The 25,609-nt window shown below is 37.0% G+C and overlaps 1 protein-coding gene across 3 annotated transcripts in view; it reads left to right on the top strand.

The window, feature by feature from the left end:
- LOC100888014 (prolyl 3-hydroxylase 1) overlaps positions 1 to 14,714 on the top strand; it is a 56,586-nt gene extending 41,872 nt beyond the window's left edge. The window contains exons 7-12 of one of the 3 annotated variants that reach the window (XM_030992875.1): positions 306 to 413; positions 1,543 to 1,638; positions 9,689 to 9,750; positions 9,930 to 10,033; positions 12,815 to 13,002; positions 14,341 to 14,714. In XM_030992875.1, the coding sequence (XP_030848735.1) occupies positions 306 to 413; positions 1,543 to 1,638; positions 9,689 to 9,750; positions 9,930 to 10,033; positions 12,815 to 13,002; positions 14,341 to 14,550 (768 nt within the window). In that variant the 3' untranslated portion in view covers positions 14,551 to 14,714. Of the gene's footprint in view, positions 1 to 305; positions 414 to 1,542; positions 1,639 to 9,688; positions 9,751 to 9,867; positions 10,034 to 12,814; positions 13,003 to 14,340 lie in introns of all 3 variants that reach the window. The other 2 variants (XM_030992876.1, XM_030992874.1) reach the window with 2 other exon arrangements.
- The last annotated feature ends 10,895 nt before the right edge of the window (positions 14,715 to 25,609 follow it).

Below are 25,609 nucleotides of genomic sequence, written 5' to 3'. Positions count from 1 at the left end.
ATCCTAAGTCAAACTTAACTCTAAGTTGGACTTAAACATTATGGAGAGCCATTTGTAGCCTTAAAATGAAATATATTCAAAAGAAAAAGTATTTTAGGCTTTTCATACACTTCAAATGAAGAACATGACATCTCCTTGATAATAGAAAATATGAATGATTTGAATCAACTTTTTATGCCTTTTAAAATAACATTACAAAATATTTTCAAAGATGCTATCTGTTTTCCATAATTGTTGAGCCCAACTTAGAGATAAGTTCAACTTAGGATCTTTGTGAAACACCCCCTGTTTATATTAACCCACAGGATTTGGAAGTGGTAATGACGGATGACCAGTTGAACGGATCCAATCGTGTGTTAGCCGATGGACTCGCTGCTGACCAAGAATGTGGAACACTACTCCAACTTTTAGATGTGAGTTTCTTTTTTAACCTTTGACCTAAGAAACGTACATTGGTGCTTGTCAGGAAGAGTGAGTTATTTTTTATTAAAATGAAGATAACTTTTTCACATTAATTCCATTATCCTCATTATCCTCATCATTATTATAATCATTATCATCGTCATCATTATCATCATCATCATCATCCTCATCATTATCACCATCATCACCATTATTATCATCATCCTCATCATTATCATTATCATTATCATTATTACCATCATCATCCTCATTATCATTATCATTATCATTATCATTATTACCATCATCATCCTCATTATCATTATCATTATCATTATCATTATTACCATCATCTTCCTCATTATCATTATCATCATCATCATCATCATCATATACCTCTCTTTAGAACTATAGCCATCTGATTGGTCGAAATGGGAGTTGTGATTTTAGCCATTGCAGTAAAGAAGCAAACAGTTCATGAGTGAGATTCAGAAAGATCCTGGGTACGAAAAAAAGAGTATAATTTTGATACAATACCCATTGGTTTACGTGTTAATACTTACTTTGTGGGAGTGTGGATACCATACAGTGCTTTTTGTCTGTGATTTCCAAATGATTGTAACATTCAGTCATCTTTCCAGCGAAGATTAACAGACAGTGTCTCAGATTTTCTGTGATGTTTTAACCAATCTTTACTCAAGAGAAGGATAAGGTAAGAATTCTTGGTAGATTTTTGTGTCAATTCGGTGTATAAAAGACATATCGACTGCTTTAATATTCGAGGCCTGGCTGTTTTTATACTGGCTCTCGGTGACGTTGCATTCTGCCATGACCCCTGAAAACAGCTAGGACTCTGATAGCAGTCGATATATCTATATTATCATAATCATAATCATAATCATCATCATCAACATCAACATCAGAAGCAGTAGCAGTCATTGAGGAGGTGCGATAGCTCAGTCGGTAGAGCAGTGGTCTCGTAATCCGGTAACCCGGGCTCGAAACCAAGTCGATGTGCTAGTGCCCTTTGGTAAAGCATTAATCCTCATCACCAGGTCCCTCGGAGAGGACCTAAAGCCGTCGGCCATCTGGTTGCTTACTAACAAGCATATATGTATTTTCTATGACCTCTCTGAATAGGGAGAAGCAAGGCAAGGCAATGGATACAAAGGAAAGACCAGCCCCCATACCAAGTTTGAGAACTTTGAAGGACTCACCGTCAAAGACGCTGTTGATGTAAGTAATTTACTATTATTTTTTTATTGATAATAAAATGATAGTAAATGAGACAATTGGGTGGCAGCATTTTATTCTGTCTATTTCTCTTGTTGTTTGTTAAACTCTCCCCCCCCCTTTGGTTTATGCTCTTCCTTCATCCCTCTACAGTTCATGATTGCCCTCTCTGCCTCTGTCTGTCTGTTCTGTATGTCTCTCTATGACCCCGTTCTCACTCACTTTGAAAGTGGTCTTAGTTAGACCGTTCCAGAGGAACGGGTCTTGAGGAACGGTTTGCGAGCGTTCACACTCCGAGCAGTTTTTTATGGCTCACACCGCTCCACGAGTCAAAGTGGTCTTGTTGCTATGGCAGCTTAGGTCAGCAGGTCAATTTTTTCGCGCGCGGAATACAAACCTTATGTACCGTACTACATGTTTCGCACGGAACGTCACTAGCTCACTTCCGCTCAAAGTACGCTTCCGTTCACATTGCATGTTAGAGCGGTCCAAACCGCTCTTAATAAGACCTGTTCCTCAAGACCACCTCCTGAGGTGGTCTTCTGGAGCGGTCCATAAGTCCACTTCCTGGACCACTTTAACCGTTCTCACTCACTTAAGAACTGCTCCTGAGGAACGGGTCTTGGTTAGACCGCTCCAATGAAGTGAATGAGAACGGGATCTATGTCTCTCTCTCTTTTTCTTTATCCCATTTACCTTAGGGGAGCCTTCCAAAGTTGCGACTGTGCCGCGACGCGTCGGGGCGCAGAGCAGGATATGAGAACAAAGGAGGCGCCTTATTGCGCCCATTTGCGCCTTTTTGCGTCGGATACGAGAGGACTTCAGATGGTTCCCAGCTCATTAAAATCTGGCTATTGTTTGGAGTCTCATTGTTACGAAATTACCCCGCCGGGGCGCGCCCCGGTGAAGCACTTGACACTTGTGAATGGGAGCTTAAACTTTGAATAGCTTTCGCGCCCTTTCGCGCCCGGTCCGGCGCATTAGTTATTCATGTATAGTGCCTGCTTGTGTGTCGCTCTCGTCTTGCGAGATTTGACTCTGTAAAGCATTACTTTGGCTACTGATTTGTTTTAATATTATTTTACGTACATGACATTGGTTACAATGTTTGTTCTGATTGTTTATTTTCCTCTCAACATCGGAGTTCTGTAGGCGTTAACGTTGGCATGATTGTTCATTATTTCATCTCCTCCTGTTCTGTTCATGATTGTGTTCAGTATATTAATTTTAATACAAATTGATTGGTTTACGACAAAAACAACTTTATTTTATACTTACCCCACTCTCTCTGACATTGTTTTCCTCGTGCATGTTTTGACACTTTATTTGATTCATATTACATTAAAATTGTGTATATTTCCTCTAGCGATGTTATCGCATGTTTTGTTTTCTTTAATTTTCGTTGCATCTTGTAAACAGTTCTGTCGTATGATCATTATAAATCATATAATTATATCATCAGTCTGTTATTTCAATACATAGATCCTTTGAATCTTCTTAAAATTAGATAACGTATTTTTAAATCCTTGATGTTGAAAATGATACTTAATCAAGAATGTCGTAGTTTCTCCTTGAATTTGATTTAAAAAGCGTTTTATCTGTATTACGATTTTTGTTTATGCATATGATATCCGTATTGTCGGGAACATCATCAATATGTTTCGTTAGAAGGAAGACGCTCATTTTCAGAATGTTCTTTCTTTGCAAAACACTAATGTTACGAACAAAATTAAATACACTGTATCCGTATCATCGGGGATATCGCAAAACTCCCAGGGAGATTATCAATTGCAAATCAACATAGTAAATTATGCCTAAATCGTAAGAATAGAACATGCATCAAAAAAGAAGAGCGTTACCAGGAAATAATGTTTCAAATTTCACCTCGAACATATCTCAAGAAGAAATTAGTTTATTATTCTGTTCCAAAGAATTTTAACGAATATTTCTTTACGAAGAAGGGGGGGGGGGGGGAGTTACAGCCGCGGCCAGTTTTAGATCTAGGTCATTGTTGAGAAGAACTGAAATACGTATATATTGTGCTTAATTGGGGCCACGTGGTATCGAAAGAGCGTAGTGCGTTCTAAAACAAATAACACAAGCCATGGCAATTCGTTGGTGTTGGTATCAAGTAGTAGACGGAATTTATAATGATTGCGTTGTTTTGGGCCATTTTTTCTTTAGGGGTGGGGGGGGGGGGCTAGCCCTTATTCTTCTTCTACTGGGTCATCACGAAACACAAATAGTGTTTAAATTTTCCGCAATCCCTTTAGCAGGCGCGGATTAGTTGGGGGGGGGGGGGAGGGGAGGGAGGGGGGGAGGGGGTAGTGAGCACAATTTTTTTTTTTTGCTCCCGAAAATTTGAAAATCGCGCCGGCCGAAAAGTCGCTCAGTGGTGGGGGGGGGGGGGGGGGGGGGGGGAAGGGGGGGGGGGGGGTAGTGAGCACATTTTTTTTGTTGGCCCTCGAAAATTTTAAAATTTGCACCCCCCCCCCCCCCTTGAGCGCCAGGGGGGGGGGGCAAACCCCAGAAAATGTAAAAAATAAACCCCCCCCCCCCCCCCATGGATCCGCCACTGCCCTTCAGCGCCGAGGGTAGAAAAGCCTATTGAAAAGTCAGCTGGACAATAGCAATTTAATGTTGGTCGAACAATCAGGGAGAAATACTGGGCACACATGTACACAATATTAGCCCACGTCTTCAATATAACCAGGAAATCCCGATATAACTATTTAAGCACATGCTCACAATATGAATTTCAAATCTGGCTATTGTTTGGAGACTTATTGTTATAAAGGGGTACTTTTCACGCACCAAAGTCCGGCTCGTCTAGTACACACAAGTCCGGCCCGTATTGACTTTACACACCGGACTTAGGGGGCTGTTTTCAAAAGGAGGGAACATGCATATGCGTACCCTACATAACACTCAGTGGGGGGGGGGGGGGCGCTTAACGGCGAAGCGCTCTTTGTGAATTGTGAATTTGTGAATGGGAGCTTAACTTTGAAAAGCTTTCGCGCCCGTTCCAACGCATTAGTTATTCATGTAATCCCTGCGTGTGTGTCCGCTCTCGTCTTGAAAGATTTGACTCTAAAATTTTCACTTTGGCTACTGATTTGTTTCATTAAGACATTGATTTAGATTCTTATTCTGATTGTTAATTTCCCTCCCAACATCGAAGTGTTTTAGGCATTGACGTTGGCATGATTGTTCATTTCTGTTCATCAATATGTTCAATACTTCAATTATATTAATTTGTTCACGAACAAAACAGAAACGATATGTATAATTGTATTCTTTCTGTATGTTTTGGCACATTATTGTTTCATATTGCATTATTTTGTTCTGTCATCCGATCAAAATAGGTCATATATCTATATCATCAATCTGTTCATTCTCATGCAAGATCGATTTAAAGAATAGAAACGTAGGTTCTCTAAATCTTCGCAAAATCAGCTATTGTATTTTAACACCGTGATTTCAAAATGATACTTATAATCAAAGACATTGTAAGATTCTGCTTGAAATAAGATTATAGGGCGTTTATAAATATGTCATACGAAACGAACAAACATCTGCAAATTAAAGATATTACAGAAATGATAATCGTATTGTCGGGAGCCTGCATTATCAAAACGTTTCGGTAGATGGAAGACGCTCTTTTTCGAAATGCACTCACCAAAATTCTGCTCGAATCATAAGGAACACTGTCTCCCTGCAAAATTATAAAACTAATTTTACGAAAAAAAACGAATATCTGCATTATCGGGGAAATCGATATACTCCCAGAGAGATTATTATTTGCAAATAAACATTGTAAATTATTTTTGAATCGTATGGGACCTTGAAGAAAGAAGGAGTGTTTATCGGACACGATATTCGTTATTTTCACCTCGAACCATTCGAAATCGCCTATATATGTTCCAAACATGAAATTTGATTGAATATTTCTTCGCAAAGAAACTGTATTGGTGGTGGCATTTGACGTAACAATTTGTTGTCATCAATTGCTCGTGAGGTTTTGACGTTTCATATTTGTTAGCTAGCGCTAGTAAAGTCTCTTGTTTTAACGTGCACTGCATTGGTGCACTGTATTTAGTTATAAGGCCTGAACACGTCATGTTCACATTGGGTGTTATATAGCATACGGATATTATAGTACATGTAACTTTTACAAGGACATTGTTATTGCAACGCAATGACAAAAAACAGCTCTTTGAGCAGCTAATAGTTGGTGCGCCCATTGTTCCGCTCATAGGCGGCTATCACCAATTACCGGGCATTATTTGTTATTGCATCATTAGTTTTCTATTTATTTATTTAGTTTTGGGGAGGGGGATATCGTATTACGAATTCATGACCCTTATGCATAATGACCATGTTCTAAAATTACAAATAGCGGTCTTCATGAATAGTTGTCCAATGAATAGCGGTCCTTATAACTAGCGAGCGGAGCCCTCCTGATGGGCCTCTGCCATTTACGTCCGGCCGTTCACTTCGCCGCCCCCCTCCCTCACACACACACACACACACACACACATAATACGCAGCCTTAACCCATAGCCTGCCATGAGGCTGCACGCACGCTACCTATTGAGTGCCATGTGCGTGCAAGGGCGCATTCATAGTAGCAGTTCTTGTTCATGCTCATTGGGCTGTGCTGTGTGTTTTGCACTCGCCATTCATAGAACCATCGCGTTAATCAGATTATCTCCAAAACAACCTGGCACAGTGGGGATTAGCCCTGTGGCACGATAAGAGTTAATAGTGTACCTAAACAAGAATCTATAGCAAGTCGGACAATTATAGCGATCAAACAATAGCCTTGCTCGGCCGCGTGAAATCCTGCCACAGCATTCGAACTTTTCTTTTGTATTCGTTCCATAGAACTCTACTTTATCTTAAAGCGAGGTGAAATGAAAAGAGCGTCATCATGAGTAGATCTTTTGTTTGATGTTATCCTTCTTCTCCCTAGTTAAGTCAAACCTCAATTTAGGCCTATCCATAAAAGGTAGTTTCCTGTACCGTTTGCTTTTTTTTTTTTTTACCTGACTGCTACATGAAGCATATGCTCTGAATTAGGCAAACAGGGGACCGGCGGCTTTAAGACCTCTCCGAACGAAATGTAATGTTGAGTTATGCCTTACCAAAGGGCACTAGCATATCGACTTGGTTTCTAACCAGGGAGCTCCCGGTTACGAGCTGCTCTGCTCTACCACTGGGCTCAAGCGCCTCCCTCCTTTTAAAAAGATGTTTTAAAATTTGCGTGTTTTGTTTTTTGTTTTTGTTTTTGTTTTTTTTTTGATTAAGAATCAAAACATGTTTGGTATGTTTTTTTATCTGTGCAGTATGATTTCAAAATTTCACTTTCGCCACTTAATTATACAAATCTACGAATAAATGATTCGAATGTTAGAGCAGAACTCGATGTTTGTATTTGTGTCCCTGCCCGTTTTGCGATCATTTAGTACATATAGCGCAAAGTAGAAGTCGAATGATAAATTATCACCATGAACTGCTTAATGTTTTGTATGGCATTTCCATTTGCTGCTCAACTTTATCGCCATCAAGCTACGCTTTTTGTTTACATCTTCATGACACACATGTTTTATAATCTCGATATAGTTCCTAGACTCTTTTTTCTATTCATTCCACTTTTAAAAAGAGCTATGGAATTATTATGATTTAAAACGCATTATGGACGGGCAATTTTCGAAGGCAAATCTCTGGCGTGATATCCTGCCACAGCATTTTATGTTTTTTCCTTTAGAGCAAACTTTTCTTTTGTATTCGCTCCATACAGAACTCTACTTTATCAAACAGCGAGTTGAAATGAAAAGAGCGTCATCTTGAGTAGATCTTTTGTTTGATGTTATCCTCCTTATCCCTAATAAGCAAACCTTCAATTTATTAGAACCAAGTCAAGGGAGGAGAAGAAGAAAAAAGGAGGATTTTACTGACAAATATATATATTCTTCCAAGCTCAGGCTGTGGCAACGCATAGCGTGAATATGAATGACGGGAGAGAAAGATAATTCCTTTGTCCATTATTAGGACGCTAGAATAATATCGCGATGTGGGAATTATACAAATATGTTGATAATCATTCAAATTACAAACATAACAAGCGTCCTAAACAGTAATCAATTTGCCGACTATAACCGTATACATTTATTCATTCACATCATTCGCCTTTTATTTTTTGTTGTTGGGGACAATCAAGCTCGCAATTAAACAGCCATTAATCGTACATAGTCATCTTTATTTCACATTTCATACAGTCGTCACAAAAACTAAAAGGAGGCGTATTAAACCCAACAAAAATAAAATGTGTGTTGATTGCCCCCCGAAACAAAGACGCTCCCACCAGACAAGTTCATGCTGTGCTGTAGCAATGTACATCGCAAAGCTTCCACAATGATTGGAAAGATAATACCCCGCCCGTTACGACGCAAAACGGCGCAAGAATAGATCGCGACGCGAGAAGAATACATCAAGTTTTTACAAACAATGGAATGTTTATCAGAACGAGAACCGGAGGAGGGGAAGACAGGCTTTGGCCGACAAATACTTGCTATATATCAAGTTTAAGCTGTACCGCGCATCGCGAGCGAGAACAATGACGCGAAAGATAATCTTCCATCGCCTGGTAGGGCGCAAAAGGGCGCAAGAAGAATAGAGCGGGTTTATACCAACAATAGACAGTTTCTTTTCATATGCAAGAATCAGATGAGGGTGACTATTGCGCCCCTTCGCGCCCCTTTGCGCCTCAATGCGTCTCTTGAGACGCGACTGTTCTATTCATCGCGCCCCGACGCGTCCGGGCACAGTCGCAACTTTGGAAGGCTCCCCTTATCCCATTTACCTTCTGTTTACCACAGGCTTACTATGCATGCTATAATAGGCACAATTTTTTTTTACCTGTTGTATACTTCTTTCTTATAAACATCAGGGGGGTGTTTCACAAAGATCCTAAGTAGAACTTAACACTAAGTTGGACTTAAAAATTATGGACAGCCATTGGAGCCTTAAAATAAAATATATTCAAAAGCAGAAATTCAAGTATTTTAGACTTTTTATTAATTCCACATCCAGAACATGAAATCTCCTTGATGATAGACAATATGAATGATTTGAATAAACAATTAATGCCTTTCAAAATAACTTTTACAAAATATTTTCAAAGATGCTAATGGCTTTCCATAAAATTTAAATCCAACTTAGAGATAAGTTCAACTTAGGATCTTTGTGAAACACCCCCCTGGTATGTCAGTGTACTTCCATCTCTTCTTTTTTTCTTTTTTTTTGTCGTCTCTATTTTATCAATCAGAAGTACTTAAGCCTTTTGTATCCTCTTTCCAATGGTCTGCATGCAATTTATATTTCTGGTAATTATGTATTTTCTTGAATATTACTGTAACGCCGGTGGAAACCAAATTTCTATGTAACTTATTTGCAAAGACCAAATGAAATATCTTGTATCTTGTATAATCTTGACTGACATCCACATGCCGCTAGTGCTGGTCGTATACCTCTGTATTCTTCATTCTACATCCAATGGTATATGCAATTTATAATCTCTCGCACTTTCTGTTTTTGTTTTTGTTTCAATTTATTTGACTGACATCCACAGGTTGCTAGTGCTGGCTGTATATCTCTGTATCCTTCTTTCTCTATCCTATGGTCTACATGCAATTTATAATCTCTCATACTTTGGGTGGTATTCTCGAAAGCGGACTAACTTTAGTGCATGGTTTAATTCTCTGACTAAGTATGGAATGCCAAATGTCCATAAGAATATATTTTTGAATAATTTGATATGTCCCTAAATTACCATGATAACATAATTATTTTATAGTTATATTGTTGTTTATTGATTATGTTAGTACATTTTATTATAATTTAGTGACGGGTTAAATCATTCAAAAACATATTCATATGAACACTTGGCATTCCATGCTTATCCGTGGATTATACCATAGAATAAAGTTAGTCCGCTTTCGAGAATACCACCCTATATGTTTTATTTGTTATATTTGACTGCCATCCACAGGCTGCTAGTGCTGGCCGTATATCTCTGCTCTATCCCACTGTCTACATGCATCTTGCGGAGAGGTCTCATCAGTTCTATGTAACTTGTTTGCAAAGACCAAATAAAATATTTTGTATCGTGTATAATCTCTCACACTTTCTGTTTTAATTTGTTTTAATTTATTTGACTGCCACCCACAGGCCGCTAGTGCTGGCCGTATACCTCTGCTCTATCCCACTGTCTACATGCATCTTGCTGAGAGGTCTCGTCAGTTCCTCCAGCGTCACTTCAAACTCAAGTCGCATCTTTTCTTCTCTTATACTCATCTCGTTTGTCGGTCAGCTGGTCCAGGTATCTTTAAAGCATGTAAGACTCACGCTTTCCTTAGCCTTTCTCTCCCTTCGTCTGTCTGTCAGTGTCTGTCTGTCTGTCCAGTATGTCTGTCAAGTTGTCAGTAAGTCTGTTATACATTAGGCCTGTTTTTTTAATTTTTTTTATCTTGAAATGTTTTATTGGTCAGAACATCAACATAAAAAAAATTCAAAATATGTGCTACCAACAATCTGTCAATATCTTCAAAAATTATCTCAAAACTCAACTCTTCTGTTAACGATATAACTGTCAAGCGCATTGTAACATGTGGAAAATGCGCTTCTTTTCAGGGGCTCTTTGACGATGAGTCCTTTTAATTTTAGTGAACAAAAAACCTTTTTTGTAGTAAAAGCCTGACAAATTTTGATTATTTTTGTCTTTGTACTAAAAGATGTTTGATTCTATGTTTATATGTTTTTGATACTCCATACATTTATAGCCTTTACATATCTCCCTTTAAATGTATTCTTCATTCATGTTGTTAAATATAGTCAACTATTTGGTAAGTTATTTTGTTAGGCTTTTCTTTTCATACGCATATGCACATCAAATCCAATGGGTAAATATTGGTAGTATCCATATTTTCTTGCCAATGGTTAAATTTATGGAATCGTGCAATATTACAAATAATTGCCACCTTTTGACCGAAGGCCAATGATATGCTTAAAATCATAACAAAACAAAATATTCAAATCATTTTGATCTACTCGTGCAATGTAGTGTCTGGTCAAGTAGTTTTTATAAGCACTTGTCTTGAAATTCAAAGGTTGTGAGTTTGATCCCCAACACGGCACTAATGTCCTTTGGCAAGGCATTAATCTACAATTTCCTCTCAATACCCAAGAGAGAAATGGGGACCCGGTAGGACGACGAAAGCATTTGTGTTTGTAATTTCCTTTGCCCTCACGGTGACCATATGGTAGGAATACTTTTCAAGGAGTGGAGATAGTGCACATTGTGCACATTGTGCGGGAATGAATCCAATGATACTGAAACATGTACCATACCTTTGTTATAGGTAGACATTCATGTAATACAATGTGGTCAGTACTTATGATATTGTTGGTGTATTGTAAGTTTTCACTTTGAATTATATGTCGGCCTCAACTCGGCAGAAACGGAAAGAATAAAAAGGTCAGTTAAAAGAAGATAAATAATCCCCATTCCCAGACAGACATGTGTGAGAGAAAGGCTGCATGCTCCACCCACTAGGAGACAGCATGATAGCTAGCCACACCCTACCCCTCCTCATTGGCCAATCAGACGCTTCAATGCATCATCTACCTTATGAATAATTCATGAATTAGTAACTTTAGACTCATCCCCTTAAACTTGTCTCCCCCTCCCTTTTTTCTTCTTCGCATCATTTCCTTATCTCACTTTTGTCAAGATTGTTTGACTGATATAAAATGTAGGTCCTATTGAAGTCACATTAGAGCTGTAGTATAGATTAATATTTAAAAAAATAGTCTAGAAATTATTTGTTTGATATCAATTATATGGGAATTATAATCTAGAGCAAGCTTAGTCATTTAAAATCAGAATGACAATAAAAAAGAAGAATTTGTTTGAACCATTTACAGAATTAATTAGAACTCTTTTGGTATTGTGAAAAAGGAGGGAGAAAATCACAATACTTTCTTTCCCTGTATAGATGTAGAAACTCATTTTATTTAGATACCTCTACGAGTTGACAGTATGAAGGTAATAAGCTTACCTTAGATAGAAGGAAGCAAGTTTAGACAATCTCTAGAAAGAGCGAAGGAACTATATTGCATACTAGATGAAGTGCATGATATTTTGTAGGGTTCTGGTTGCTATAGAGTAGTCAGTGAGTGTGGTGCTGTGATGGTCAAATCTTTTATTTTTATCTTTCATTTCATGCACTCGCTTGCATCTTGTGATTTTTCAAAATAGACAATCATGTGCATGCATTGCAGGGATATTTTCATGGATAATGGTTGTTGTTGGTTGTGGTGGTGATGATGATGATGATGATGGTGATGATGATGATGGTGGTGGCGGTGGTGGTGGTGAGGATGATGATGATGATGATGATGGTGGTGATGATGATAGGGATGGTGGTGGTGGTGGTGAGGATGATGGTGATGATGATGGTGGTGGTGGTGGTGTTTGTGGTGACGGTGATGATGGTGATGGTGGTGGTGGTGGTGGTGGTGGTGGTGATGATGATGATGATGATGATGATGATGGTGGTGGTGGTGATGGTGGTGATGATGATGATGATGATGATGAAGATGATGAAGATGAAGAAGATGATGATGATGATGATGATGATGATGATGATGAAATTGATGATGATGATGATGATGATGATGATGATGATGATGAAGATGAAGAAGATGATAATGATGATGATGATGATGATGATGATGATAATGATGATGATGAAATTGATGACAATGATGGTGATAGTGATAATTATGATGATGATTAAATTCAATTATGATAGTGCTGAAGATAAATACTATTAATGATGATAAGTATTTATGTGATAGAGATGTTATTAATGACAATGATTTGAGTAGCAAAATAAAAAATAGTATTGATCAGTTATTTATTTCATTCATAATACATCGTCCTTAGTTCATTGATGATAAAAACGGTGATTACGATGAAAACAAAGAATGATATGATGGTTGTAGTTACAATATTGTCAGGTGGCAAAATGAATGTCCTTCATGAAGTACATCTATCATGAAGATCCTTCATCTCACACAATTTATTTTCCTCCTCTCCGACCCCTTCTCCTAGATTCTTCCCTCAAACGTCGAGACCTCAGCCACCCCATCCACGCTGACAACTGTCAGTTAGACCACAAAGGGGTGTGCCACAAGCGACTCCCAGCGTTCGTCTGGCGGGACTGGAGCGCAATACTTTACCTCAATCAGGACTTTGAAGGCGGAGAGTTCATCTTCGCTCACTACAATAATACAGCACAGGTAGAGTACTGTAAACGTGGAAATATTCGCGGTACATTTATTTTCACGGATTTCGAGCTAAAGTCGGTGTCCGCAAATTTTAGAACCTGTGAAATTATAAACATGACTTCTTATGCGTGTTCTGAACGTGCTGAATTTGGTGCAACGCGAATTTAAGAACCAGCGAATATGTTTTGGGGTCGCTCAGCACAAAAAATTAATTGCGGGAAAATAACAGCGTTTACAGTAGTAGATGATGTAGGGTTGGGGTGACAATTTTGAAAAATTCAGACAAAGATACTATTTTGAGTTTTTTGAAAGTTTAAAAGTAGAGTAGTAGATGATGAAGGGTTTGATTGGAAGTTTGGGAAAATCAGACGAAGATACTATTTTGAGTTTTTGAAAGCTCAAATTTCTAAATATATTATAGCTTGCATTGCTTATGCTATCATTAGGTGTGATATAACACATGGATAACTATGGTGTAAAAGTCACAGTAATCCACTTGTCAGAAATATACAGCTTTCTTATTGTTTGACATTTTTTTCTGAAAAAATCTCATGATACTTCTCCAAATATTGTTTCATTCTACTGATGACGATTTCTCATGAAATCGGCAATCCCGTTTCTTAATTCATTTCTTGCAATATAGAAGATATTTGTTTTAAGTTGAGCTGCAATAATCAGGAGATAAATCATTAAAACGTTAATCTACATAATTTTGCCACTCTCCACCCAGGTGTTAAATGGGTATCGGTATGATGCGAAAGTTAATAATAATAATAATGGTGGCTTCTTATATAGCACACATGTCCATCACGTTGTGACGCTCCTGGCGCTGCCCCAATTATTACCCTGGCTTTAGCTGTGCTGCCATGCGGCGCTCTAGCATTTCAAGGAATTAATTCCTGCCAGTTGCCCATTTACATCACCTGGGTTGAGTGTGGCAAATGAAGATCAATGTCTTGCCAAAGGACATAAATGCAGCGGTGGGACTCGAACCGTGGACCTTGTGATTGACAGTCCGGCGACGTATCCACTCGACCACGACACCTCTACGGGGGGTTAGATGTGCAAGTGTGCGCTTGTAAAATGGCGCCTGGCCGGAATGCTCCCCAGGGAGTGGTGAATGTGCATACACTGTGTGCGGGTAAGCCTGAATCTGACGACAGAGGTAATAATGTATACTGCGCCTAGAAACTAAGTATTAGGCGCGTTTTAAATGTGATCACAAACTACGGGGTTTGAGTCCCGCCGCGCGGCACTGATGTCCTTTGGCAAGACGTTAATCTACATTTGCAATAAACAATAAACGTGATCTATTATTATTATTATCTCCCTCTCTTTGTCCTCCTCCAGGCTCAGGTGAATCCAAAGTGCGGACGCCTTGTCGGCTTCTCAGCCGGAGAGGAGAATCTGCACGGTGTGCGAGGGGTGATCCATGGGCGTCGCTGTGCCCTCGCCATGTGGTACACCCTCGACCCCCGATTTAGAGAAATTGAATTCTTTGGAGCAGCCGACCACCTAAACCTGCTATACGAAAAAGAATATAAACAGCAACATGCGTAAAATAGCTGATTTACTAGACACACATAGCTTAGCAAAATGAAGGGATGGGTCAACATGCATAAATTACTGTCAAACCTGCTTTAGTCACCACCTGTCTACAAAGACCACATTTTTTGTTTCCCTTGAAAATGGTTTCTCATTGAAACATATACTGAAGGAACCTGTCTACAAAGACCACATTTTTTGTCTCCCTTGAAAAAGGTTTCTTATTGAAACATGTACTAAAGGAACCTGTCTACAAAGACCACATTTTTTGTCTCCCTTGAAAAAGGTTTCTTATTGAAACATGTACTAAAGGAACCTGTCTACAAAGACCACATTTTTTCTTTCCCTTGGGCGGTTGCTATAGACAGGTTTGACTGTATTTTATTTACGAGGTACACATAGCTTAGCGAAATGTAGAGATGGGTCAACGTGTGTCGGGAACACAGAATGCACAATTTTGTTTTCTTTTTAAATGATTGCAAAGAAGTAGAACCATATCAACAGGACAATAAATCCCTAGAATTTCTTGTTTGGGTTCAACACTAACATGATTTTTCTTTTTTTTAATTATTTGTAAACACAATGCCAATTGGACACATGGTTTCTGTATGAAGGTCATTGGCCAATGGTCTACTTAAATAGACCATTTTGGAAATGTAATCAAATTTGATGCTTACATTTTTGTTGAGTGCCATGTTATAAGTCATTTCATTCACCTGTTGAGAATAATTGTATTTCAATAGTCAGAATGTTAATTTCATACATTAATTGTTGCTAGGTAGGACAAACATTATTTGATTGTTATACCCTATTCCCCTGTGCTCAATTTTCTTTATCATTAATTGTCTTCAATATTTCTGAGCATCTTACAACATTATAGAATTATACATGTTTTCTTTACAATTTGAATTGGTGCTATGTATTTTATGTCTATGTATACATCTCTATGAATTACATGAATGATGCAAAAGTGAAACATGCAATGAAGGAGATTTCTATATTGTGCAGAGAGATATTCATGTAGAAGAAAATGTGAATTTTATGAAACGAATTGAGTGATCAAATCATTGTCCCTCTTGTTATGGCCTTTGCTGGTTTTGAATCATGAGGGGACACAGTATTTCTGGTTTAGAAATTGAATATTTTGTACATAGGGAAGAAGCAAAATAAAACATTCCACGAAAAACATTTATTTGAAGTGGAACAGTTTTGGAATATAGTACTTGGTATGATCATGTATTTGTTTGGCTAGAGAATGAAATAATTGAAAGACTCAAGTCCTTAAAGTGCTCACAAAGGTTCGTATCTCCCTGTTTTTCCATTGTCTTCCCGAATTTCCATTGTCTGAAAATCGTTCGTACGGCGTTTGTAGCAGTTCATAATGGCATTTGTGACCGAGGCTTTACTTAAACATCTTCAAATTGGTTATTTATCATTACCTCTTTCACTCCTGTAAGAGTTGTTGAAATCCTAATTATGGTGATTGTTTCTGTTCCTTTAAGAACGACAAAAATAATGTCCCCTGTAGGTTCATTGTTAACGGTGGTGTAACAGGTTCTAAAGTCAATTTGTTTTCTTAATATACATGGACCTTTGGGATGCAAATCCAAGATTCCTATCATTTTATATCCAAGTCCAAGAGACAGTATTTCCTCATTAGATTGGTATTGTTTGTTTATCAAGCTAATGTTAATTGATTAATCTAGTTAAATGTTTATTTTGAAGAGATAAGGGTAAAAAATAGTTCTTTGAGTACCCAATTAATGAGTACATGTAGCGAATCAATGTACATGTATAGTCTTGTTATGTTTAGTCAGATATTTTATGTATGCTATGCAAAAATGTATGTTTTGTTTCCTAAACAGTATTAATTTGCTGCATTATACACAAGCCGATCATTCTTAAAACAAGCAAACAAACATACAAACAAACAATTATGTAAAACAGGCCTGATAAAAACCCGATTTAAATCGATTTCCCGATTTTTAAAAAAATTTCCCAATTTTTTTCTTCTTCCCGATTAAAAAAAAAAAAAAAAAAATCTGGATTTTTTTTTTTTTTTTTTTTACCAGATATTTTTTTTCTCCCTATTATATCCTGATTTTCTTGATTTCCCCCTTATCTTCTCTATTCTTTCCTATTTTGCCCTATTTTTTCCCAATATTCTTACACGAAAGTGGGGAATGTTGTTAGATGCCATTTTTTCCAGAGTATCCTCTTCTCTTTTTTTTACTTAAGGGGGGCGTGGTTGAGTGGAAAACAAACAACCTATTTTTTTTTAGTGCTCACTATCACCCCTGATAAAAGTACCGGTACACGTATGTTATTGAAGTGTGTGTATGAATGGAGTCAGTTTCTTGCTATTATATGTTGTGTTCAATAATAAGGTTGCAGGGATTTTTCTTTCTGTTTTCATATTTGTTTTCTTCTTGCCATTTATATTTATCCTGTTGATATTTTTACATTATGGCAATACTTGCCTTAAAAACCATTTTGCCATGATGCCGATTCATACAACATTCATGCAAGATCTGCCGATAGTAGCCTCTTAATTTTGATTGGGGGCCATGTTCAGAACAATTGTAATGCTGCAACTGCTTTAACGGACTATTTTTGTAATGTAATCATATTTATGCATGTATGCCTTTTTGCAGTGCCAGAATATGAATTATTTCATTCACCTGTTACATATCCCGATAGTCAGAATTCAAATTGCATACATTTGTTGGTGCTAGGTAGGACAAACATTATGGCTTGCCCTACCTAACAACGGGTAAAACAATGTTTTTACAATTTGCATTCTGACTACGGTATTGATATACAATTATTTGCAAACGGGTAATTGAAATAATTTGTGTCAAGTATAAATTTGGTTACATTATGAAATGGCCTTTTAGATTATTAGGGGGGGGGGGGATTGTCTACAATGCCTTATTTCTATACTCCATCTAGTTGCTCATTACAAAATATATTTTATAGGTTCAAAGAGTTATGGAAACATGAAAATACAAGATTGTATGTTTGTAGCTAGAAGCTTAGCTGTAGTTACCTATATGTTGTAGATACGGATATAAATGAGAACAACGAGAATATACTTTTATAATGTATTATAGAAAAGTCTACGATTAAAGAATGACAGTACATTTATGGTAGTATGTAGGATGCTAGCAGATTCTTCAGAATAATTAGTTAGATAGAAGTAGAGGAATTTGGTAGTAAGTACAGTGTACTATTCTGAGAAGGGTACAGTTTGTGGTGCTATTTCTGATCAATGGTCGTTTGTTTGACCCTAGTCTATCCTATCCCTCTAATAGGACGTTGAAAGTTTAGAATGAAGGTCCCATATAGAGGGGATTCACCACCCTTACACGTTAAACAAATAGTATCAAACATTTAACTTGATATCAGGTTGTCATTGATAGTGAGATTCAATTTGAAAAATGAAATTACTTTGTGTCTGATTGGTAAAGGTTAACTGCGTTCGATACAAAATTTGAAGAAGAAAATAACTGCCTTTTCAATAAAAGTGGCCTTAGACTTATACAAGAGTAGTGAGTTGGACAATAGTTACCATTGAATAAGGGACAGGGTCTTCCATGCATTGATAGTAAAGTGCCATTAGATTTAGGTTTTATCTTGGTTGATTTTATATTGTAGAAATGTGGATATGTTTGTAAATAAACTATTTGTACTGTTTCGCTATTTTCGGAATATGTCTCATTCATTTGTTCTCAAAATATTACTGTTTGTTCTTTTCATGAGCATGGTTTGAACATGGATTAGAAATTAATGAGGTACATAGTGTGGGAGATTTATGAATAGGGTATGACTTCAAATACAGATACAGGTAAAGGGATTGAAAATACATGTACATGAATGTAAAAGAGTGGGAGAGACGGAGAGATATAAGAGAGAGAAACAGACAGAAATATAGAGAAGACAGTGGGAGAGAGAGAAAGAGAAACAGAAAGAGAAGAGAGAGAGAGACGGATAGAAAGAGAAAGATACAGGAGAGCGGAGGCAGATGATGAGAGAGAGAGAGCGACATTGTTGTCATGGTACCCTCTTTTTAAAATGCATATTCACATGTAGCTCCTGAATATGATGTGAAGCAAATCAAAGTCACATAAGGCCATGTAAACAAATATACATGTTTAGCGTCCCCGCCCGCTTCCTTCTTGGGGGCCGCCTCCTATTTTTTTGTTTTGATTTTTTTTTAGATTTTTTTTTTTTTAGATTTTTTTTTTTAAAGAAAAAAAACAGGAAAAACACTGCAAAAATGGATCTATTTCTGATTTTAAAAAAATTATTAAAAAAATTTCGGCGGCCATCTTGAAAAATAGCCCGACTTTCAGGGAAAATGTACCGAGCGGCCATTTTGAGCGGCCATTTTGAAAGAAAGAAAAAAAAAAAGGGACTCCTTCCTATTTTTCCAAAAAACAGGACGCTAAACATGTTTTTTTTTTTTTTGGGGGGGGGGGGGGCCTAATTCATGAAGGTAGTAACCATTACCTGGAATCCCCTAGATTCGTTATCCTGTAAAATCTCAGCATTAAGCCTTTTCACCTGTCATGTGATCACTTTCTTGACTTCTCCATCTTAATTTATCTTCCTCTTCTCTCTTTTTTTATCAATTTGTTCTCGCTATCTTTCTCCATCATCCTCTCGTTCTTTACCCCTCTTCTGTCTTCATTCTCTATTAGCTTCCCCCAATCTCTCTCTCCCTCTCTCTCTCTCTCTCTCTCTCGTTTGTCTCTTTCTCTAATAACCTCTTTTCTGTTTCTATCTTCTTTCTCTGTTTTTGATTAAATTTCAACATAATAAGGCGAGTAAATCTTGCTAAATTCTTCAACTTAGAAGTGCTTCTAGGGCTTCTGTATATGCTTTATAAATGGCGTAGAATGCTTTCCTCTGAGCATAAAGAATCCGCCTGTCATGAATACATTTTAAGCTTATCTGTACTAGTTTACAGGAGGGATTATACCGCCCTGCAATGTCACTGGACAGGTGGTTATCTCATCAACTCAGCTCTCAATTAACATAAGAAAAATGGGATCATGGGGGACCAATGGTCACCGATTAGGCGTTGTTTGTTATATATATATATAGAGGGCACAAGTAACTACAAGTAGTGCAGTGGGGCTTTAAGTGGTGGTGGTGTTTGCCAGACGCTCCACTTTAATGGAAAAAACAGTAATTATTTATCATCAATAGAGTTATGCTCTGCTTTTTCAATCAAGTTAATCGGCCTTTTTTTTCTTCTTTTTTTTTTTACAAAGAAGATTCTGGTGAATAGCAATGCGTATTCAAAACTATTTGCATCAATTTGAATCACAATCATTATTTGTCGCTTAATCCCTTTTAATGACCTTGTTTTCTTTCTCGTGTGCAAGGGGAGCTTTCGTGTCTGTTTCCTCTCTTTGGCCCATCCCTCACTTTCTCGTCTTTGTTTCTTTCACTTCACTTGATTTCAAAAAATGGGGAAAATCCATTTTACATATTACACAAAGCTCATTATTTATATTTTTTATTACATCAGTCATATTTTTGTAGATAACAGAGTGGCAACACATGTAATCGCCTTGAAATCATCCCTCAACTCTTCTTTTTGGGTAGGCATGCACCTGTATTCCAAAGAGATTGCTGAAATATTCCAATTTTAGATACAGGAACAAAATGCAGCATTTAATGTAAGTAAGACTTATTTTCAATTTATGTCTACAGAACATATGAAGAGTTTCATTCCAAAAGGAGCTAAATCCACTTTGGGTACTTCTGAGTAAATCGCCTTTTTTATTTCTCCACTTTCCCTTTAGCCATGGACCTTAATGTTGTTATATATTTTAAAGGTGTCACCCTGGACCAATAATATATGATATCAACCAGGTTTTCCGGATTTTTACTAATTTTTTAGAGTTTTTTTTCGTGGATTTAGCTCCTTTTGGAATGAAACACGATATTGTACCTGGAAAATTTCATATTTCCTCAATAAAGTCACTGAAATTTATTCAAATTGAGTAGCAAACATTTCCTTTTAAATAATAATAGTAAAATCACAAATAAAAAAAAAAAATTGAAAAGAAAGTAAACAACATATCACATTTTCATTCCAAAAGGAGCTAAATCCACAAAATCTAAAAATTTAGTAAAAATCAGAAATAACTGGAAGATTTTTTTTCTTATCATATATTATTGGTCCAGGGCGACACCTTTAACATATATAACATGAAGGTACATTGCTAAATGGAAAGGGGAGAAATAAAAAAGGTGATTTACTCAGAAGTATACCCAAAATGGATTTAGCTCCTTTTGGAATGAAACATGATATTGTACCTACATTTTTTCATACTTCCTGGTGAAATTTTCGAATGTGATATAGTGCATTTTGTCCCCATGTTGGAAATCATTATTTTAAGACAAATAACTCCATTTTGATAAAATATGGATTTAGCTCCTTTTGGAATCAAGCTCTTCATATATTGCTCAAATTACTCTCACACACATACAACTTTTGTGTGAGGGTTAAAATTGCTACATCTCTTCTGTACACCTGATCACCCGAAATAAATTATTTGTGGATAGGTAGAACTAGAATGTATAAAAACAAGACTTCTTTCCCTGGTTGGCATTCAATAGGTTAAAGGTAATACATAGTTTTGGTATGGGGTCATGAATTTGGTTCAAATGAACATATTGGAAGCATATGCGATCCTACAATATTCAGTGATCGTTGTCACGGTTGAAATCGGGTGTAAAGAGATGAAATTGTAAATAATAAACTCTTTGTTGTATAGCTCCCTCTCAAGGTCAAGATATTGATTTAGCTATAAAACAATGTTATTTGACTAAAATCGACCACTTTGCTATTACCATTTAGAATATATATATATCACAACTGCATATTCTGAGATTTTCATGGTCGCAGCTACCATCGTATGGCCGTAGGCGCTATTTGAAATGTATCAAAATTTACCGGGAGCACCGGTAAATTTTTATATTCAATTTTTCTTGAAAGCAGAAGTGTTTTAGGGTACAATTTTTTTAGGGCTTATAATACATCCATAGGGGCATCCAAATATATCAACATTGTAAAGAATCACTATCCAGCCAATTTTCAAAAAATACCAAAACTTTGTAATACCTTTAAAGGAGTGTGAAGAAAATGATAACACAAAACCCTGCATGTTTGCTTCTACCAATGGGACCCGTTTCAAAAGGCTTTTAACAATGACAAATGACAAAAATCAGTGACAAATCTGCTGATACCCAATCAGAAGCAAGGATTTCAGTAGCTTATAACAACGACTGTCATTTGTGACTGATGACAAGTTTTGTGAAACACCCCTGTAATCACTTTGAAAGTGACTGATGAGCATGATACATTGAAAACTTTCACATGATAATAAAAAAAATCAAAGACATGAAAACATACATATTCGTATATAGCATATTTGCTCTAGCTCCTACAGCTGGGAAGAACAGTAGGACCAAATAGAAACATGTTTGTTAATAATAATAATAATAATAAATTACATTTATAAAGCGCTTAATACAATGTTTCTAAGCGCTTAACATACAAGTAATTAGGTACAACGTAAAATAAACATACAGCAATAATAATACATAATTCTAATAATAACATCATAGATAATTATAACTGCCCTATCAACTACTATTACCGGTAAACAAAAAATACTTCAAACTTGCCTTAAAAGACTCTACAGATGGGGATTGACGAATAATAATAGGTAAACTGTTCCATAATTTAGGGGCTGCAATGGCAAAAGTACGATCTCCGTAACGGGTATTTGTTCGGGGACCGGGGGCCTTGCCTTATTAGACTCTACAGATGGGGATTGACGATTAATAATAGGTAAACTGTTCCATAATTTAGGGGCTGCAATGGCAAAAGTACGATCTCCGTAACGGGTATTTGTTCGGGGACCAGGGGCGTATTGGAAATTAGCACGTGTAGTTGACCGTAATGAACGTGATGGAACAATAGGTTTGAGAAGGTCGTTTAAATATGATGGAGCATAACCATGTTTAATTTTGAATACTAACAAAAGAATCTTAAATTGAATGCGAGTTAAAATAGGTAGCCAATGAAGAGATCTAAGAATAGGAGTTATTGGTTCATATTTTCTGGTTTTGGTAATGAGACGGGCTGCCATGTTCTGAATACGTAGGAGTGGAGAAATGGTGGAATCTGGTAAGCCAAAGTACCATCCGTTAATATCCTTCCCGCTTCATACAGACAATGAGTGATTTCAAGTTTGGTGTTAGTGTTAGTGTTAGTGTTTAGAGCAGTCAAGAGCTCTTAAATCGAGCGGAAAATTTGCTGATGAAATTAAGAGTCCGATACCGATATCAAAATCGATAGCTTAACACCAGCCGTGACGTCACCACATACTTGATTTCACGACGATGACTTAAAAATAGTACATAAAAACTAAAGATATCATGAAAAGTACAGAATAAATTTACACCTATTTCTCTGGTCTTATAAAATAACTAATTTTACACAAAAGAATATGTGAATTACCTGATTCACATATTTTTATTTGATCGTCAGACAATAAATTGGCATCGTTCTTGCGTTGACTGTGTGCGGGTACAACACTAACACCGAACTGGAAATCAACATTTGCTTAATCCCTAGGGGCTAGTGTTAGTGAATAGGACATTGGTACGTAAAATATTAACACCAGCCACAAAGGTCGGTTCAGCAGACGACAATTTTTCATAATCGATAACACTAGCTACCGGAAGTTGACGATATTGAGAGGTCAAAGCCTTAACACCAGCTGATTTCCATTTCGATGTTTAGGCTGGTGTTAGTGTTTATTAAACACTAACACCAGCCTTAAACACCCAACTTGAAATCACTCAATATACCCAGACATATGAGACCGCATGTTACACACACGGGTAATGTCTTTTACCTTGCTTTCTGACTTTTCTTGATACCATAATAAGCTATTATATATGTACATTTACTACCGAATCATTAGATTTCATCAATTCATGTGCATACTTTCCGTCTTTTCCATAACAATAACTTTGAATAAGAAATGTTGAAATTGTTGTGCTTCAATGACTCGTTTCTCTTTGCACTCAAAATATTATGTAAGCTTCTACTCCAATGTTTAGGACATTGACCCCAAAGTCTGACATAGCAGCATCCAATTTACATAACATGTATGCACCCTGTATTCTTACATTGAAAATAAATTGAGTTACCGCTACAGTTCGTCCTACGTCTCAGGTAGATGCTTTCACAAAGTTGAAAACAGTGTGTTAAAGCCACACTATACTAGTTGATCCCTCTATATAGGTAGAAAACTTTCCCAATCGGTGCCTGTTGGTCCCCCATGATCCTCATTTTCTTATGTTAATTGAGAGCCGAGTTAATGAGATAGCCACCTGTCAGTGACCTCGCTGTGTGGTCTAATCCCTTCTGGCTGAACTAGTACAGTCTGCCTTTAATTGGTCTTTCAAATAATAATATTCCGCTCTTATGTAGTGCATATCATGTACTTCCAAAGAACTGGAAACTATTACCCTAGCTGTCGCTCTTGCAGCCATTATCAGCGCACAGTTCATTTCAAAGAATAATCCTACCAGGTACCCATTTACCTCACCTGGGTCGAGTGTAGCAAATGTAGATTAATGTAATCTACATTTGCCATACTCACCCCAAGAACGTTATACAGCCTTTTCACACACAGCTAAAATTCATCGTATCTAGAGCCGATTAGTTTAAAGCTGTTTAACTCAACAGTTTTAAACAGCTTTAAAGAAAATTTTCTGTGTGAACATTGTTTATACGATGTTCGGATAGATATGAAGTCGCGATTCATACGCCCCTCAAAGCAGGCTGCAGATACAAAGTTCGTATCTAGAGAGCTTGACATTTTGTGTGTGAACAGTTATGCGTGTTTAAACTGGATGGAGCGTGCGCTTTGTTTGATATGACCTAACCTTTAATGCCATGGCACTACTGCGCATTTTAAGAGCAGTAGTTAATCACAAAACGATTAACGATCGCACCAAAATTTCTGTGTGTGAATGATGTCGTATGTAAAGCTGATTAGTTTAAAGCACTTTAAACTAATCAGCTTTAAAGAATTTTACTCGTGTGTGAAAAGGCTGATAGTGCCACGGTGGAACTTGAACCGCAGACCTTGTGATCCACAGTCCGGTGACATATCCACTCGACCAGGACACCTTTCAAAGTATTATTCACTTTTATTTATACAAACTATTTACATATCTTAGATATGGTGAGAGAGCAGACATGAGATTGCGCATCTATAGTTACTAAGAATAGACCCTTATCACCCTTATCACCACAAAACAATTTAAAGGTAAGACCAGTATTGGAAACGCCCCAATTTCAAAAAATGAAATGGAAGCTCTTATTACCAATCATGTGAAAGAATATATTTTTACTAATACATGATGATAAAAATTTTGCCGGGAAACCGCCTACCAATTGATATATTTGGTAAATTAGTTTATCTATTGGTGTGTGAGAGATAAACGTACGTGTCGCGCACGTGTGCGTAGTCCCATATACATCTTTCTGTGTACAGTGCTTGTAATTTAACCAAGACTGGGCCAAATTTCTTATCATTTTGATGATTCCAGAACCTTGCAGTACACACTAATACTTATATGCTAGATGATCAATCTTTTCTGATCGATTCCACAACGTTTCTTTGACAATGCAATCGCATGACCATAACTGGTCTTTATCTTAAATCTTTTTATCTAAACTTTGTGCACTAAGAATAGACCCTTATCACCCTTATCACCACAAAGCAATTTAACATACCGGTATAAAAATAGTCTTTCTTTCAATCACCTTTCATATAAGTGGATCAAAGAGCAAAGAGTAATGTTTGCAAAGAATCTTCAACAAAATATTTCTATTACAAACAGCATTAATAGATAATATAAATAGCCAAACAAGCATTTGATAGTATTTGATTACTAATTTTCCAGGGTTATTATGAGTATCCTTTGAATTTGTATGCAAGCAATGACTCATTTTTATTACATGGATAGA

This window comes from Strongylocentrotus purpuratus, unplaced genomic scaffold (assembly GCF_000002235.5).
Source record: "Strongylocentrotus purpuratus isolate Spur 01 unplaced genomic scaffold, Spur_5.0 spur5_scaffold_20, whole genome shotgun sequence".
In the NCBI taxonomy this organism is placed as follows: Eukaryota; Metazoa; Echinodermata; class Echinoidea; order Camarodonta; family Strongylocentrotidae; genus Strongylocentrotus; species Strongylocentrotus purpuratus.
Note: the sequence above shows the minus strand (reverse complement) of the source record. Positions and strands in the feature narration are given on the sequence as shown.